Source organism: Erythrolamprus reginae, chromosome 10 (assembly GCF_031021105.1).
Source record: "Erythrolamprus reginae isolate rEryReg1 chromosome 10, rEryReg1.hap1, whole genome shotgun sequence".
In the NCBI taxonomy this organism is placed as follows: Eukaryota; Metazoa; Chordata; class Lepidosauria; order Squamata; family Dipsadidae; genus Erythrolamprus; species Erythrolamprus reginae.
The window spans coordinates 47,594,928-47,612,824 of record NC_091959.1 but is presented as its reverse complement, the minus strand read 5'-3'; the positions used below and the strand labels follow the sequence as shown (position 1 = coordinate 47,612,824).

The following is a 17,897-nucleotide window of genomic DNA, read 5'->3' as shown; positions in this document are numbered from 1 at the left end:
TTCTCTTCTCTTCTTTCTCTCCTCTCTATTATTTCTCTAATCTTTCTATTTATACTGTTCTTCTCTTCTTTATCTTTCCCTATCCTCTCTATTATTTCTCTTTCTCTTTCTATTTATTTCTGTTCTTCTCTTTTCTTTTCCTCTCTCTCCTTCCTATTTATTTCTCTTTCTCTTTCATATTTATCTGTTCTTCTCTTCTCGTTCTTTTCTCCTCTCCTCTCTATTATTTTCTCTTTCTTTCTAATTATTCTTGTTCTTCTCTTCTCTTCTTTCCTCTCCTCTCTATTATTTCTCTTTCTCTTTTCTATTTATTCTGTTCTTCTCTTCTCTTTCTTTCCTCTCCTCTCTATTATTTCTCTTTCTCTTTCTATTTATTCTGTTCTTCTCTTCTCTTCTTTCCTCTCCTCTCTATTATTTCTCTTTCTCTTTCTATTTATTCTGTTCTTCTCTTCTCTTCTCTTCCTCTCTCTATTATTTCTCTTTCTCTTTCTATTTATTCTTTACTTCTCTTCTCTCCCTTGTCTTTCTCTCCTCTCTATTAATTTCTCTTCTTATCTATTTATTCAGTTCTTCTCTTTTCTTTCCTCTCCTCTCTATATTTCTTCTTTCTTCTTTCTATTTATTCTGTTCTTCTCTTCTCTCTTTCTTTCCTCTCCTCTCTATTATTTCTCTTTCTCTTTCTATTTATTCTGTTCTTCTCTTCTCTCCTTTTCTTTCCTCTCCTCTCTATTATTTCTCTTTCTCTTTCTATTTATTCTGTTCTTTCTCTTCTCTCCTTTTCTTTCCTCTCCTCTCTATTATTTCTCTTTCTCTTCTATTTTATTCTGTTCTTGCTCTTCTCTCTTCTTTTCTCTCCTCTCTATTATTTCTCTTTCTCTTTCTATTTATTCTGTTCTTCTCTTCTCTTCTTTCCTCTCCTCTCTATTATTTCTCTTTCTCTTCTATTTATTCTTTTCTTCTCTTCTCTGTTTCTTTCCTCTCCTCTCTATTGATTTCTCTTTCTCTTTCTATTTATTCTGTTCTTCTCTTCTCTCCTTTCTTTCCTCTCCTCTTTATTATTTCTCTTTCTCTTTCTATTTATTCTGTTCTTCTCTTCTCTTCCTTCTTCTGTTCCTCTCCTCTCTATTATTTCTCTTTCTCTTCTATTTATTCTGTTCTTCTCTTCTCTTCTTTCCTCTCCTCTCTATTATTTCTCTTTCTTTCTATTTATTCTGTTCTTCTCTTCTCTTCTTTCCTCTCCTCTCTATTATTTCTCTTTCTCTTTCTATTTATTCTGTTCTTCTCTTCTCTTCTTTCCTCTCCTCTCTATTATTTCTCTTTCTTTCTATTATTCTGTTCTTCTCTTCTCTTCTTTCCTCTCCTCTCTATTATTTCTCTTTCTCTTTCTATTTATTCTGTTCTTCTCTTCTTTCCTTTTCTCTCTCCTCTCTATTATTTCTCTTTCTCTTTCTATTTATTCTGTTCTTCTCTTCTTTCTTTCCTCTCCTCTCTATTATTCTCTTTCTTTCTATTTATTCTGTTCTTCTCTTCTCTTCTTTCCTCTCCTCTCTATTATTTCTCTTTCCTCTTTCTATTTATTCTGTTCTTCTCTTCTCTTCTTTCCTCTCCTCTCTATATTCTCTCTTCCTCTTCTATTTATTCGTTCTTCTCTTCTCTTTCTCTCTCTCTCTATTATTTCTCTTCTTTCTATTTATTTCTGTTCTTCTCTTCTTTCTTTCTCTCCTCTCTATTATTTCTCTTTCTCTTCTATTTATTCTGTTCTTCTCTTCTTTTCTTTCCTCTCCTCTCTATTATTTCTCTTTCTCTTTCTATTTATTCTGTTCTTCTCTCTTTCTTTCCTCTCCTCTCTATTATTTCTCTTTCTTTCTATTTATTCTGTTCTTCTCTTCTTTTCTTTCCTCTCCTCTCTATTATTTCTCTTTCTCTTTCTATTTATTCTGTTCTTCTCTTCTTTTCTTTCCTCTCCTCTCTATTATTTCTCTTTCTCTTTCTATTTATTCTGTTCTTCTCTTCTCTCCTTTCTTTCCTCTCCTCTCTATTATTTCTCTTTCTCTTTCTATTTATTCTGTTCTTCTCTTCTGTTCTTTCTTTCCTCTCCTCTTTATTATTTCTCTTTCTCTTTCTATTTATTCTGTTCTTCTCTTCTCTTCTTTCCTCTCCTCTCTATTATTTCTCTTTCTCTTTCTATTTATTCTGTTCTTCTCTTCTTTTCTTTCCTCTCCTCTTTATTATTTCTCTTTCTCTTTCTATTTATTCTGTTCTTCTCTTCTCTTCTTTCCTCTCCTCTCTATTATTTCTCTTTCTCTTTCTATTTATTCTGTTCTTCTCTTCTCTTCTTTCCTCTCTCTATTATTTCTCTTTCTCTTTCTATTTATTCTGTTCTTCTCTTCTTTTCTTTCTCTCCTCTCTATTATTTCTCTTTCTCTTTCTATTTATTCTGTTCTTCTCTTCTTTTCTTTCCTCTCCTCTCTATTATTTCTCTTTCTCTTTCTATTTATTCTGTTCTTCTCTTCTTTTCTTTCCTCTCCTCTCTATTATTTCTCTTTCTCTTTCTATTTATTCTGTTCTTCTCTTCTTTCCTTTCCTCTCCTCTCTATTATTTCTCTTTCTCTTTCTATTTATTCTGTTCTTCTCTTCTCTCCTTTTCTTTCCTCTCCTCTCTATTATTTCTCTTTCTCTTTCTATTTATTCTGTTCTTCTCTTCTCTCCTTTTCTTTTCTCTCTCTCTATTATTTCTCTTTCTCTTTCTATTTATTCTGTCTTCTCTTCTTTTCCTCTCCTCTCTATTATTTCTCTTTCTCTTTCTATTTATTCTATTATTCTGTTCTTCTCTTTTTTTTTTCTTCCTCTCCTCTCTATGATTTCTCTTTCTCTTTCTATTTATTCTGTTCTTCTCTTCTCTCCTTTTCTTTCCTCTCCTCTTTATTATTTCTCTTTCTCTTTCTATTTATTCTGTTCTTCTCTTCTCTCCTTTTCTTTCCTCTCCTCTCTATTATTTCTCTTTCTCTTTCTATTTATTCTGTTCTTCTCTTCTCTTCTTTCCTTTCCTCTCCTCTCTATTATTTCTCTTTCTCTTTCTGTTTATTCTTCTCTTCTCTTCTTTCCTTTCCTCTCCTCTCTATTATTTCTCTTTTTCTTTCTATTTATTCTATTTATTCTGTTCTTCTCTTCTCTTCTTTTCTTTCCTCTCCTCTCTATTATTTCTCTTTCTCTTTCTATTTATTCTGTTCTTCTCTTCTCTCCTTTTCTTTCCTCTCCTCTCTATTATTTCTCTTTCTATTTATTCTGTTCTTCTCTTCTCTCCTTTTCTTTCCTCTCCTCTCTATGATTTCTCTTTCTCTTTCTATTTATTCTATTTATTCTGTTCTTCTCTTCTCTTCTTTTCTTTCCTCTCCTCTCTATTATTTCTCTTTCTCTTTCTATTTATTCTTCTCTTCTCCTCTCCTCTCCTCTCCCATGCTGATCTGGGAGTTCTGGGAATTTAAGGCCTCTCATCTCCAAAGGGCAAGATTTAAGGCAACTTTATCAAATCAGAACCAAACAGCCCAAGCTACTTAAAAAAAAAACAACTACCCACGATTTCCCACCTACCTGTATTTCTTCTCCGTTGTGACTCAGTTCCCCTTGATGTTTCTCCCTCAGTTTTCCCAGCTCCGCTCTCAGCGCTGCCATCTCGTGCTCCCTGGTCTGCAAATAGGCTTCCAGCTCCACTTTCTGCTCAATCAACGCTTTGCCCTGAGCTTCCACCACCGTAATCCGGTGCCGCAGATCGTGGTTTATCTTCATCAACCTGTTTTGCTGCTGCTGGAGCTACGGAGAAAGAAGGAAAAAAGGGAAATGATGGGGAAGCAGAGGGACACCACCGACAAGGCCCCGCTACTTCCAAGTCCTGAGTGTCCCATCACTTTTCTTTTGGGGAGAGAAAGCAGGGTACAAATTGTTGACGGAATTATGGGAAAAGAGGGAGGGAAAGATGGATTCCCCCGCTGCCAATGAGGCTTCGGAAAACTGCAGACACTAATTGGCTAGTGCATCTTCCAATAAGAAGTAAATTTACTTCTTTACTTTATTTGTAAATAAAGTAGGATTTCATTTCACCTCCAACCAGGATTAGCCTGATGCATAACGCATTTCAGAAGCGGATCCAGTATCTCTCAACCTGGAGAAGTTGAAGAGGTGTGGATTTCAACTCCCAGAATTCTCCATGCTGATTGGGGAATTGAAGTCCACAAGTCTTAAAGATAATAATAATAATAATAATAATAATAATTATTATTATTATTATTATTATTATTATTTATTAGATTTGTATGCTGCCCTTCTCCAAAGACTCTGGGCGACTCACAACCCAACAGCAATACAATATAAATACAAATCTAATGTTAAAAACTTTAAAAAACTAATTTAAAATACATTAGATTAGATTAGATTAGATTTATTGGATTTATATGCCGCCCCTCTCCGCAAACTCGGGGCGGCTCACAACAAAGTAAAAACAATACATAATAACAAATCCAATACCCACCAATCCAATTACAATGTTAAGCTAAAAAATTCATAAAAAACAACCGCAGAATATTAAAAAACAAGCACACAATCAATCTAACACCAAAACAACATGGGGAAGGGGGAGATGTTTCAGTTCCCCCATGCCTGACGGCAGAGGTGGGTGTTAAGGAGTTTGCGAAAGGCAAGGAGGGTGGGGGCAATCCTAATCTCAGGGGGGAGCTGGTTCCAGAGGGTCGGAGCCGCCACAGAGAAGGCTCTTCCCCTGGGTCCCGCCAGACGACATTGTTTAGTCGACGGGACCTGGAGAAGGCCAACTCTGTGGGACCAAACCAGTCGCTGGGATTCGTGCGGCAGAAGGCGGTCCCGGAGATATTGTTATAACATTGTTATAAAAACTTTTAAACATTGTTATAAAAGATGGCCAGGTTGTGAAACAAACACTGAACTAGAGAAGGAAGGGAAAGAGGATAATAATTAATAATAATAATAATTTATTAGATTTGTATGCCGCCACTCTCCGAAGACTCGGGGCGGCTCACAACCCAACAGCAATACAATATAAATACAAATCTAATGTTGAAAACTTTAAAAAAACTAATTTAAAATACATTGTTATAAAAACTTTTATACATTGTTATAAAAGATGGCCAGGTTCAGAAACAAACACTGAACTAGAGAAGGATTAATAATAATAATTTATTAGATTTGTATGCCACCCCTCTCCGAAGACTCCAGGCGGCTCACAACATAGCGATGAAAGGAAGGATGGATGTAAGGAAGGAAAGGGAGGAAAGAAAAGGGAGGGAAGGAAGGAAGGAAGGAGGGAAAGAAGGAAGGAAGGAAGGAAGGAAGGAAGGAAAAAAATAATAAAATAGACTTGTTTACAGTATCATATTCATTGGAGACATTCTCCATTTCAACATTTATTTATTTATTTATTGGATTTATATGCCGCCCCTCTCCGAAGACTCGGGGCGGCTAACAGCAACAATAACACAGTGTACAATAGTAATCCAATACTAAAACGATTAAAAACCTATTAATATAAAAACCATACATACATACATACATACATTCAGACATACCATGCATAGAATTGTAAAGGCCTAGGGGAAAGAGCATCTCAATTCCCCCATGCCTGACAGCAGAGGTGGGTTTTAAGCAGCTTACGAAAGGCAAGGAGGGTGGGGGCAATTCTAATCTCTGGGGGGAGTTGGTTCCAGAGGGTCGGGGCCGCCACAGAGAAGGCTCTTCCCCTGGGTCCCGCCAAGCGACATTGTTTTGTTGACGGGACCTGGAGAAGGCCCACTCTGTGGGACCTAACTGGTCGCTGGGATTTGTGCAGCAGAAGGCGGTCCTTGAGATATTCTGGTCTGATGCCATGAAGGGCTTTATAGGTGATGACCAACACTTTGAATTGTGTCCGGAAACTGATCGGCAACCAATGCAGACTGCGGAGTGTTGGTGTAACATGGGCATATTTGGGGAAGCCCATGATTGCTCTCGCAGCTGCATTCAAACATGGAGGTTTCATTTCTGGAATCCAAATCTAGGAATCTGCTTTCCAAGAAAAAGGAAAACCAACAAAAGCCTTTGGCAATTCCTTGAACAAAACTTCTGAGAGAGCAGAGGAGGGGGAAAAAATTAGAAATACTCACTGCTTCTACGTCTTCGTTTTTAAGTCCCAGCTCTCTGTCCTTCGCCGGATTTCATCCCGTTGTTTGTCGACCACTTCCTTTAGCTTTTTCATCACTTGCCTCTCTCTTTCTGACATCCCTGATGTGTGTGAGTTTTTAAATAAAAAAAGATGATGATGATGACAACTACAACAACAATAATAATAATAAGCAAATAGCCTTCATCGTTGACCCGCCTTAAGCAGTACGGTCCTTACAAAACCTGTTGAGCTACCTACCTACTTACCTACCTACCTATATATCACCTATCTATTTATTTTCTTGTCCACTCATTTTACCATAGGGTAATTCGGGGCAGCTTAGAGCAGTGTTTCCCAACCTTGACAACTTGAAGATGTTTGGACTTCAACTCCCAGAATTCCCCAGCCAGCGAATGTAGTGCAAGATGAAATGAACAGGATGTTAAATATTAATTGGACAATTACAAAAGAAATAGCAGTACTGGTAAAAAAAAAGGGAGACTTAAGAGAATTTAAAGAAATAAAAGTAGCAGCATTGGAAAGCGCCCAAGCAGTAATTGTATTGGGTTGGAAAGAAGCAGCAAAACGGACAATACAGAATTGGTATAGGTACATGGTGGACCACATTTGCTTGGAAATTATGGAGGTAAATATAAATATGTAGAATGAAAATAAATTGAAAAAACTGATGGAACGATGGGAAAGGGTGAGAGGTTATATGACAAGTAGAATTTGTGATCTAGCCATAAAGAATAAATTAGAATCACTCTTTGATATGTAAATAGAATGCAGATTCCAGCTTAGGAGAATATTAAAGATGTTAGTACAGACCCTCCAATTGATGGAGGGGTATATATGTATGTTGTCAGGTGATGGGTGCACCTTCACAGGACACTGTTTTTATGTTGTATGTATGTAAGTCTGCATTGGCTGCCGATCAGTTTCCGGTCACAATTCAAAGTGTTGGTTATGACCTTTAAAGCCCTTCATGGCATCGGACCAGAATATCTCCGAGACCGCCTTCTGCCGCACGAATCCCAGCGACCGATTAGGTCCCACAGAGTGGGCCTCCTCCGGGTCCCGTCAACTAAACAGTGTCGGTTGGCGGGCCCCAGGGGGAGAGCCTTCTCTGTGGCGGCACCGACTCTCTGGAACCAACTCCTCCCAGAGATCAGAACTGCCCCTACTCTTCCTGCCTTCCGTAAACTCCTCAAAACCCACCTTTGCCGTCAGGCATGGGGAAACTGAACATCTCCCCCTGGGCCCGCCGAATTTATACATGGTATGCTTGTGTGTGTGTATGTTAGTATAGGGGTTTTAAACTTTTTAATATTTTAATTAATTGGATTATGTAGTGGATTGTTTTTTCACTTGTTGTGAGCCGCCCCGAGTCTTCGGAGAGGGGCGGCATACAAATCCAAATAATAAATAAATAAATAAATAAATAAATAAATAAAATGTAGTTTGTATGTTTTAACATTTAAAATTTATTAAAAAAATTATTTAAAAAAAAAAGTTGCCAACACTGGCTTAGAGTCACAAAAGTATGTCTATCCACATACAGTGGTACCTCTACCTAAGAACGCCTCTACTTAAGAACTTTTCTAGATAAGAACTGGGTGTTCAAGATTTTTTTTTTGCCTCTTCTTAAGAACCATTTTCTACTTAAGAAACCGAGCCCGGAAAAATTTCCCAGGAAATTTGAGAGCGGCACGAAGGCCCGGCCAGTTTCCTGCCATTCCCCCTTTAATTCTGGCCATCTCGGGCTTTTCTGGGCTGCCAGAGGAGCCTTTCAGTGGCGCTTAAGGAGGAGGCTTTGGCAGTCCAGAGCAAACAAAGCGTTTTCCTTTTTAAAGTTTTGGATTTTTTTGATTCACCTCACCTTCTTCCTTTGGAGCGACCGTCCTCCTCCTTTTCTTCCTCCTCCCACCCAAATTCCAAACTTTTATTTCTTTCCTAATTTATTTATTTTATTTATTTATTGGATTTGTATGCCGCCCCTCTCCATGAACTCGGGGCGGCTAACAACAGTGGTAAAAACAACATCTGACAATGGGTTTGCACACATTATTTGCTTTTACATTGATTCCTATGGGAAAAATTGCTTCTACTTACAAACTTTTCTACTTAAGAACCTGGTCACGGAACGAACTAAGTTCTTAAGTAGAGGGACCACTGTACAATTAAAAGATAAATACCTTCCAATTGACCATTAAACAACTGGTCCTTAAGTCGAGGACTCCCTATCGAATCCCAGCGACCGGTTCGGTCCCACAGAGTTGGCCTTCTCCGGGTCCCGTCGACTAAACAATGTCGTCTGGCGGGACCCAGGGGAAGAGCCTTCTCTGTGGCGGCTCCAACCCTCTGGAACCAACTCCCCCCTGAGATTAGGATTGCCCCCACCCTCCTTGCCTTTCGCAAACTTCTTAAAACCCACCTCTGCCGTCAGGCATGGGGGAACTGAAACATCTCCCCCTTGCCCATGTTGTTTTGGTATTAGATTGATTGTATGTGTGTTTTGTTTATTTGTTTTAATACTTGGGGTTGTTTTTGTGAATTTTTAGCTTAAAACTGAAATTGGATTGGTGGGTATTGGATTGTCATTATATATTGTTTTTTGTCTTGCTGTGAGCCGCCCCGAGTTTTCGGAGAGGGGCGGCATATAAATCCAATAAATCTAATCTAATCTAATCTATCGAAGCCCAAATGGGGAGGGGACCTTCCCCTGAGTCCTACGGGATTGGATGGCATACAAGTCAAATTAACTATCATAATTTAAAAAAACCAAGCCCGCCATGTTGCATCCAGCCATCGCTGAATTCTGCCAAAGCCATTTTGACCGTGGTTTTTATTTGGTCCACTCAAGGTATTGTTTAAGGAACCTCTCCCCCTTTCTTTCCTCAACACTTGCCTTCGTGTTTCTGGAATTCTTCCTCCGAGAAGTTCACATCCTTGTTGGTGAGGTTGGTCATCAACTGCTTGTTCTCCTCTTGAAGCTGGGCAATTTGGGTGAGGAGGTCCTGGGCTTCTCCTCGCCAAACATCCTCCACCAGTTCCAGCTCCTGCAAGTCCAAAAATATCATTTATCAACCTTGGGAAGTGAAGACCGGATTTTTCAAGGTCTTTCCCCATAGAGGTGGTCTCTGCCCCAGACAAAGGTTGGAGGACAAAACCTCCAAAGGTTGGAGGGGAAAAAACTACAAAACGCTGTAAAAGACCACTAAAGGTTTTGTATGATGTTTATTAATTTTTTTTTATTATTATTATTATTATTATTATTATTATTATTATTATTATTATTAAAATTAAAATTAAGATTTCTATACCACCACCCTGGCCATCTCGGGCTTTTCTGGGCTGCCAGAGGAGCCTTTCAGTGGTGCTTTAGGAGGCTTTGGCAGCCCAGAGCAAACAAAGCATTTTCCTTTTTCTGGGTGCTTGGAGCGGGAATAAAACTCTGCCAGCACCCAGAGAAAAGAAATGCTCACTTTGCTCTGGGCAGCCCAGAGTGAACGGAGTGTTTTCCTTTCTCTGGGCGCTTGGAGGGGGAATAAATCTCTGCCAGCGCCCAGAGAAAAGAAATGCTCCTTTCGCTCTGGGCAGCCCAGAGTGAACGGAGTGTTTTCCTTTCTCTGGGCGCTTGGAGGGGGAATAAATCTCTGCCAGCGCCCAGAGAAAAGAAATGTTCCCTTCGCTCTGGGCAGCCCAGAGTGAACGGAGTGTTTTCCTTTCTCTGGGCGCTTGGAGGGGGAATAAATCTCTGCCAGCGCCCAGAGAAAAGAAATGCTCACTTTGCTCTGGGCAGCCCAGAGTGAACGGAGTGTTTTCCTTTCTCTGGGCGCTTGGAGGGGGAATAAATCTCTGCCAGCGCCCAGAGAAAAGAAATGCTCCTTTCGCTCTGGGCAGCCCAGAGTGAACGGAGTGTTTTCCTTTCTCTGGGCGCTTGGAGGGGGAATAAACCTCTGCCAGCACCCAGAGAAAAGAAATGTTCCCTTCGCTCTGGGCAGCGACTGTCCTCCTCCTCTTCTTCCTCCTCCTCCTCCCACCCAAATTCCGAGCTTTTATTTCTTTCCTAATAGGTTTGCACGCATTATTTGCTTTTACATTGATTCCTATGGGGAAAATTGCTTCCACTTACAAACTTTTCTACTTAAGAACCTGGTCACGGAACAAATTAAGTTCTTAAGTAGAGGTAACACTGTAATACATCCTGGGACATCTTCGTGGATTGCACGGAGTGCTAAGATGTCCTTGATTTTTTTTTCTTTTTTTAAAAATGTTTTTTACATTTCAAATGAAGAGATCTTAGGCTTTGATCACTAGGCCTCCAGGTCTCCTCGTAAGTGGAGAACTCTCTATATGCATTGTTGTCATTGTCCTGCTCCCATTTCCTGTGATTTTGAGGGGGGTGGGTGGGGAGGAGGCTGGAGAGAAAACCCTGCGAGGTTCCTTCCCACGACAATTTTTCCCTCCCCTCCCTCACTTCCTGAGTTGATGTTCTTGCCGCCTGTGCAGAATGGCTAAGAAATCTGTTTTTGCAACTTCCTTGGCAAGGAAAAAAATCCACGTGAAAAGAGGGAGGGTGCCTCTCTCTCTCTTCCCTCTACCAGACTACTCTTTCCTTCTTTCTCCTCCTTTCCTCCTCCCTCTTTCTCCCTTCCTCCTTCCTTCGCTTCCATCTCCCTCCTCTTCCTTTCCCCCCTCCTTCTTCCTCCTTTCTCCTTCCTCCCTCCTCCTCCCTCCTTTCTCCTCCTTTCCTCCTCCCTCCTTCTCCCTTCCTCCTCCTTCCTTCGCTCCCATCTTCCTCCTCCTCCTTTTCCCCCTCCTTCTTCCTTCTTCCTCCTCCTCCTTTCTCCTCCCTTCCTCCTTCCCTTCCAACTTTCTTATCTTTGCCCTTCCTCCTCCTCCTCCTCCTCCTCTTCCTCCCACCCACCATCACTGCCTGGAAATGACATGCAGGAAGTGAGCTGGGAAGCCTGGCACATTTCGAATGCAGGCTGAGCTCAACCCTCATTGCATTGGCTCCTTTCCCAAAATCCGCGTGGTTCCTGGCTAACTCATCCCCTTTCTCAGCTCCCACACAACAACAGCTGCAGACAAAGCTGGGTTTGCTCGATAACACTCAGTTAATCTCCACATTATGCCTAAAACGGTGTCCTGCTGAAGCAGCGGGTTGGACTAGAAGACCTCCAAGGTCCCTTCCAACTCTGTTCTGTTAAATCAGAGGTTGCAAAGGCAGGTCTCATCCAATTCAGAAGTTGACCCTGGAGAGCAGGGAACCCTCGAGAAACGCACTCACTAGTTGCATTTTTTGCAAACGGGAAGAACAATCCAAGTTTTGTTACGCAATAAATGCATCTCAGGCAGAGAGCAAGGAGAAGTGATTAAGAAGCCTGTGATCTTTCCTGGAGTTGTTGATTTACCCCGAACCGAATTAGAAGTTGATGTCAGAACTCAGTGTGACTCTACTGTGAGAATCAAATACATACCAACAAGGGCTACAAAAATAACCAAATGAGGTTTTTTTTCATTTCTGCTCCTTTCAATTATTATTATTATTATTATTATTATTATTATTATTATTATTATCATCATCATCATCATCATCATCATCATCATCATTTATTAGATTTGTAAGCGGCCCCTCTCCGCAGACTCGTTGTTGTTGTTGTTATTATTATTATTATTATTATTATTATTATCATTATTATTTCTCTTTGGCTGGTTTGGGGTCCCCTCAACATAAATACATGCAAGAAAACCTAACCAAAATATCCAAAATGAATACAATATAGTATACAGAACTAAAGAAAATAAACATACAATTCCACATACTGTACTAGATACAAATAGTTAATATTAGGTCGCTTGATAGAGATAGTCAACAATATGGTTGACAAATTATGTCTTTTATACAATAAATAAATATATGTATGTAGTGGAAGAAAATATTAACTGATACTAAGCAAATAACTATGTGTATATATCGAACACCACTGAAATTGAACGCTCTGTATGCTCTATAGCAGTGTTTCCCAACCTTGGCAACTTCTGGGAGTTGAAGTCCAAGTATCTTCAAGTTGCCAAGGTTGGGAAACACTGTTCTATAGGTCTATAAACTGATTTGTTTGTCTACTTTAGAAACATAGAAGACTGACGGCAGAAAAAGACCTCGTGGTCCATCTAGTCTGCCCTTATACTATTTCCTGTATTTTATCTTACAATGGATATATGTTTATCCCAGGCATGTTTAAATTCAGTTACTGTGCATTTATCTACCACGTCTGCTGGAAGTTTGTTCCAAGGATCTACTACTCTTTCAGTAAAATAATATTTTCTCATGTTGCCTTTGATCTTTCCCCCAACTAACTTCAGATTGTGTCCCCATGTTCTTGTGTTCTCTTTCCTATTAAAAACACTTCCCTCCTGAACCTTATTTAACCCTTTAATATATTTAAATGTTTCGATCATGTCCCCCCTTTTCCTTCTGTCCTCCAGACTCTACAGATGGAGTTCATTCAGTCTTTCCTGATACGTTTTATGCTGAAGACCTTCCACCATTCTTGTAGCCCGTCTTTGGACCCGTTCAATTTTGTCAATATCTTTTTGTAGGTGAGGTCTCCAGAACTGGACACAGTATTCCAAATGTGGTCTCACCAGCGCTCTATATAGTGGGGTCACAATCTCCCTCTTCCTGCTTGTTATACCTCTAGCTATGCAGCCAAGCCTTCTACTTGCTTTCCCTACCGCCTGACTGCACTGTTCACCCATTTGGAGACTGTCGGAAATCACGACCCCTAAATCCTTCTCTTCTGAAGTTTTTGCTAACACAGAACTGCCAATGCAAGACTCAGATTGAGGATTCCTTTTCCCCAAGTGCATTATTTTACATTTGGAAACATTAAACTGCAGTTTCCATTGCTTTGATCACTTATCTAGTAAAGCTAAATCAGTTGCCATATTACGGACCAAATACAGATTTCACATTTCATTTTACTTTCCTTTGTATGTTTTGTTTGTTTGGATTGGTTTTTTTATATGTAGAAACTTAATAAAGATCATTTAAAAAAACAAACCCAAACAAGGAAACCTGCCAAGTTTGCAAGACTAACTCTGGCCCGTTTCAAAACAGAAATCTGAAGAGTCATAAAGGCTGTGCTTAATGTAGGAATGCTGGTTAAACGGCTCCAAATCTCTGTTTAGCCCTGGAGTTTATTTAGGTGGTTTGGAGAGCTATCAAGTTTCAGCCAAGCGAAATCCGAAGCTTCAGCTGAATTCCTCACGCCTTTTTAAATTTTATTTAAAAAAATGCATCAGCAATTTATCTGCTACGCCAGGCGTGTTTTTTGAGCATATTTCGTAGCCATTTTCACACCGGCAATTAGAGCTTCGTCACCTCCAGCGTGATTGTGATGCTAAAACCCTCATCTCGGAATCTTGATTGTTGTCGTTGTTATTATTATTATTTATTATTTATTTATTTATTAGATTTGCATGCCGCCCCTCTCCGAAGACTCGGGGCGGCTAACAACAATAAAGAAGACAATGTAAACAAATCTAATATTAAAAATAATTTTAAAAACCCCAATTTAAGAAACCAATCATACAAACAAGCATAGCATGTATAAATTCTATAAGCCTAGGGGGAAGGGAAAAAATTTCAATTCCCCCATGCCTGACGACAGAGGTGGGTTTTAAGGAGCTTGCGAAAGGCAAGGAGGGTGGGGGCAACTCTGATATCTGGGGGGAGCTGGTTCCAGAAGGTCGGGGCCGCCACAGAGAAGGCTTTTCTCCTGGGTCCCGCCAAATGACATTGTTTAGTTGACGGGACCCGGAGAAGGCCAACTCCGTGGGACCTAACTGGTCGCTAGGATTCGTGTGGCAGAAGGCGGTCCCGGAGATGATGATGATGATGATGATTATTATTATTATTATTTCTTAGATTTGAATGCCGCCCCTCTCCGAAGACTCAGAGCGGCTCACAACAACAAAACAGTACAAATCCAATTATTAAAACAATTTAAAACCCTCCATATAAAAACAATCATACATCTCATACATAATTTCCCCATGCCTGACAACAGAGATGGGTTTTAAGGAGTTTGTGAAAGGCAAGGAGGGTGGGGGCAGTCCTAATCTCCGGGGAGGGAGTTGATTCCAGAGGGTCGGGGCCGCCACAGAGAAGGCTCTTCCCCTGGGTCCCGCCAGACGACATTGTTTCGTCGACGGGACCCGGAGAAGGCCAACTCTGTGGGACCTAATCGGTCGCTGGGATTCGTGCGGCAGAAGGCGGTCCCGGAGATATTCTGGTCCGATGCCACGAAGGGCTTTATAGGTCATAACCATCACTTTGAATTGTGACCGGAAACTGATCGGCAACCAATGCAGACTGCATCGTTACCCTGTTATTTGTTACCCTTTTATAATTTAGGCTTCATTTTGCAGCTTGTCAAAGCAGCTGCATTAGTGGCACTACGCTGCTTTTTTATGATTATCTAGCAAACCTGGTGGCTTGGTTTATCGGTTCAAGGATGGCTGGACCACACGCCACACCAGGATCTTGGTTTCTCGAAAAGAAGCATCCCCACCTGACCAGGATCCCTGGGAGGTGGCAGTAGGCAGCCCTGACAATGCTGGGTTCCAAGGTGGCTTAGCTGACAAATCGTAGCTGGGCCTGGTGTGGGAACCTAGTGGAACCCAGTTGAGGAGGGTGGAAAGGATCTAACTCTGCCCAAATGGTGCCCATTCTGCAGATGCTGGTGTTGTTTGTCACCCCTTTGCTGAAGCTGGGAGAGGCCTCACCTGCAGATGCTTTGGGAGGCAACCCTTCATTCGTTTTTTATTCCTCTCCTTCCTTCCTTCCTTCCTTCCCATTCCACTTTCTCCTTCCTTCCTCTTGTTTTTCCTTCTATCTTTTCTCTTTTTCCTCTCCCTCCTCCCTCCCACCCCTTTCCCATTAATCCCCTTTTCTCTCTTCCTCCAATTCCTTGGCTCCCTCTGTTCCTTCATTTTCTCTTCTATTTTTCCTTCTCTTCTTCCTTCCTCTCTTTTCCTTCTTTCCATCCCATTTTCTCTCTTCATTCTTTCTTCCCTGTCATTTCCCCCTCTGCCTCTTCTGCCCTCTTTCCTTCTCCTTCTCTCCCTCTTTTCTTTTTCCTTCCTTCCCTCTTTTCATCCACTTTCCCCCTTCCTTCTCAGGCCTCCCCACGCCTCCTTTATCCTCTTGCTCTCTTTTTCCTATTCTCCCTCCTTCGTTCCTTCATTTTTTTCTTCTATTTTTCTTCTCTCCCTTCCTTTCTTTTCCTTCTTTCAACCCATCCCCTTCCTTCCTTCTTTCCCTCTTTCCTCCTCCTTCTCTCCCTCTTTTCTTTTCCCTTCCCTCCCTTCCCTCCCTTTCCTCCTGTCTTACTTTCCCTCTTTCCTCCTCCTTCTCTCCCTCTTTTCTTTTCCCTTCCCTCCCTTCCCTCCCCTTTCTCTCGTCTTACTTTCCCTCTTTCCTCCTCCTTCTCTCCTTCTTTTCTTTTCCCTTCCCTCCCTCCTTTCCTTCCCTCCCCTTTCTCTCTTCTTACTTTCCCTCTTTCCTCTTCCTTCCCTCCCTCTTTTCTTTTCCCTTCCCTCCCTTCCCATCCGACCCCCGGCCCCCCTCACCTTCTGGTGCTTCTTCTCCTTCTCCAGCCGGTCGGCGCGGTCCAGGCGGAGCCGGTCGAGCTCCAAGCGGAGCTCTTCCACCTCGGGGCTGATGTGTCCGCGGCTGACCAGCACCTCCAGGATCTCCAGCACCCGCACCACTTTGGGCATCAGCCGCCCGATGGCCTCGCAGCCGTGCTGGTCGATGAGCCGCTCGAACTCCTGGCCCACCAGCGAGGCGATGTCGTAGACGTCCATCACCGTCAAGTCGGCCGCGCTCTTCTCCAGCGCCGAGAGCCCCGAGACCCCCTCCATCGCCCCGGCAGACGCCTTCATAGGCGGCGGGGCCCCTCCCCTCCTTCGCCCTGGCGATCCTATGCAATGCAGCGCAACGCGAGGGTGGCAAAACAACGCGATCCTATGCAACGCAAAGGGAAAAAATAATGCGATCCGTTGCAAAGCAACGGGGAAAATAATGCGATCCTATGCAACGCCAAGCGATGCGATGCAATGCAATGGGGGGGGGAAATAAAGGAGGCAGCCCGGAGGCCGCGGTCCAGAGGCGGGCGGGCGGACGGGCGCGCTCGACCCCGGCTTCTCCAGACCCCTCCTCCCGTCTGAGCCGGCCCTCCTCCTCCTCTTCGTCCTCCTCCTCCTCCTCGGGAGAGCTGGGCTGGGCATCCCCGGCCAGGAGAGAGGCGGGGCGCAGCGTTTGCGATCTGGGAGAAAGAGAAGAGCGAGAAGGATGCTCCGGGCGAGACGCGGGGATGGGTGTTTTTTTCCCACGCTCGGCATCGCTCCTGGAAGCCAAGGCGGATCCCCCCCCGACCCCCCCCCCCCGTAGGAAGGGTTCTTTCTCCGGTTGACTTTGGCCGGTGGTGAAAAGGGGGGGGGAGAGAGAGACAGGGACTGTCATTGCTCGACTTATAACAGCTCGCTTAGTGGCCGTTCAAAGTAGCAGCGAGACGGGGGGGGGGATGTCTGGATTCGGGAGCATCTTTTTCCGGCTCGAAATTCAGGGGTGGCCATAAGCCCTGGTGGGCTTTGGTTTGTTCTTTGTTGCTTTCTAAGGTGTAAATGTATGTACGTCACATGTTTTTCTTGAATTTGAAAATTAAGGGAGACTTAATACATATGTATGTATGTATATATACAGTACTGTATATCCTAGTCTCCCTAGGAGTTAGATTGTATTGTTTAAGTGTTCCCTTTATTTTTTGAGCAGTATATATATGTATATGTGTGTGTGTCTACGGAGAGGGGCGGCATACAAATGTAATAAATAATAATAATAATAATAATTAATAATTAATAATAATAATAATAATACATACATACATACATACATACATACATACATACATACATATTTGTTTTCGTAGATTTTCACCGGTACAGGTATGAAGGTCTTGGCATATTCGGGTTTCTTCCTGTGTAGATTTCAGACATTTCTGGCGACATTTCGAGGAGGTCCCACTTGTCATCTTCAGGCTGGTGCTTCGCCCTAAGGACAGAAGCACCAGCCTGAAGATGACGAGTGGGACCTCCTCAAAACTTCGGCAGAAATCTCTGAAATCTACACGGGGAAGAAACCCGAATTTGCCAAGACCTTCATACATACATATGTATACACACACACACACACACATATATACACTGCTCAAAAAAATAAAGGGAACACATAAACACCACAATATAACTCCAAGTAAATCAAACTTCTGTGAAATCAAACTGTCCACTTAGGAAGCAACACTGATTGACATACGGGTACAGATATGACGATCTTGGTATATTCGGGAAGAAACCCGAATATACCAAGACCGTCATATATATATATATATTAGGGTGGTTTGGCAGAAAATATACTGTATATAAATATATACTTTATATATATTTTCCAAGGAGAGGGGCGGCATATAAATCCAATAAATAAATAAATATATATGTATATTTATAATGAATATATATAATTGACATAAAATGCGCGTTTCATAACGGGGCCAGGAATGCTAGGGAAGCTGCTGGCAAGTGAAATGTAGACAGCTCTTTCAATCTACCAGTAGATATTATCCATTATTCGACCTCCATTATTTCTTCCTTGTGT

At 41.9% G+C, this 17,897-nt stretch overlaps 1 protein-coding gene across 1 annotated transcript in view; it reads right to left on the bottom strand.

The window, feature by feature from the left end:
- RILPL1 (Rab interacting lysosomal protein like 1) overlaps positions 1-16,206 on the bottom strand; it is a 32,067-nt gene extending 15,861 nt beyond the window's left edge. The window contains 5 exon segments of the mRNA XM_070763072.1: positions 3,592-3,810; positions 6,168-6,211; positions 6,214-6,285; positions 9,078-9,228; positions 15,815-16,206. Coding sequence (XP_070619173.1) covers positions 3,592-3,810; positions 6,168-6,211; positions 6,214-6,285; positions 9,078-9,228; positions 15,815-16,129 — 801 coding nt within the window. The 5' untranslated portion in view covers positions 16,130-16,206.
- Between the last annotated feature and the right edge of the window lie 1,691 nt (positions 16,207-17,897).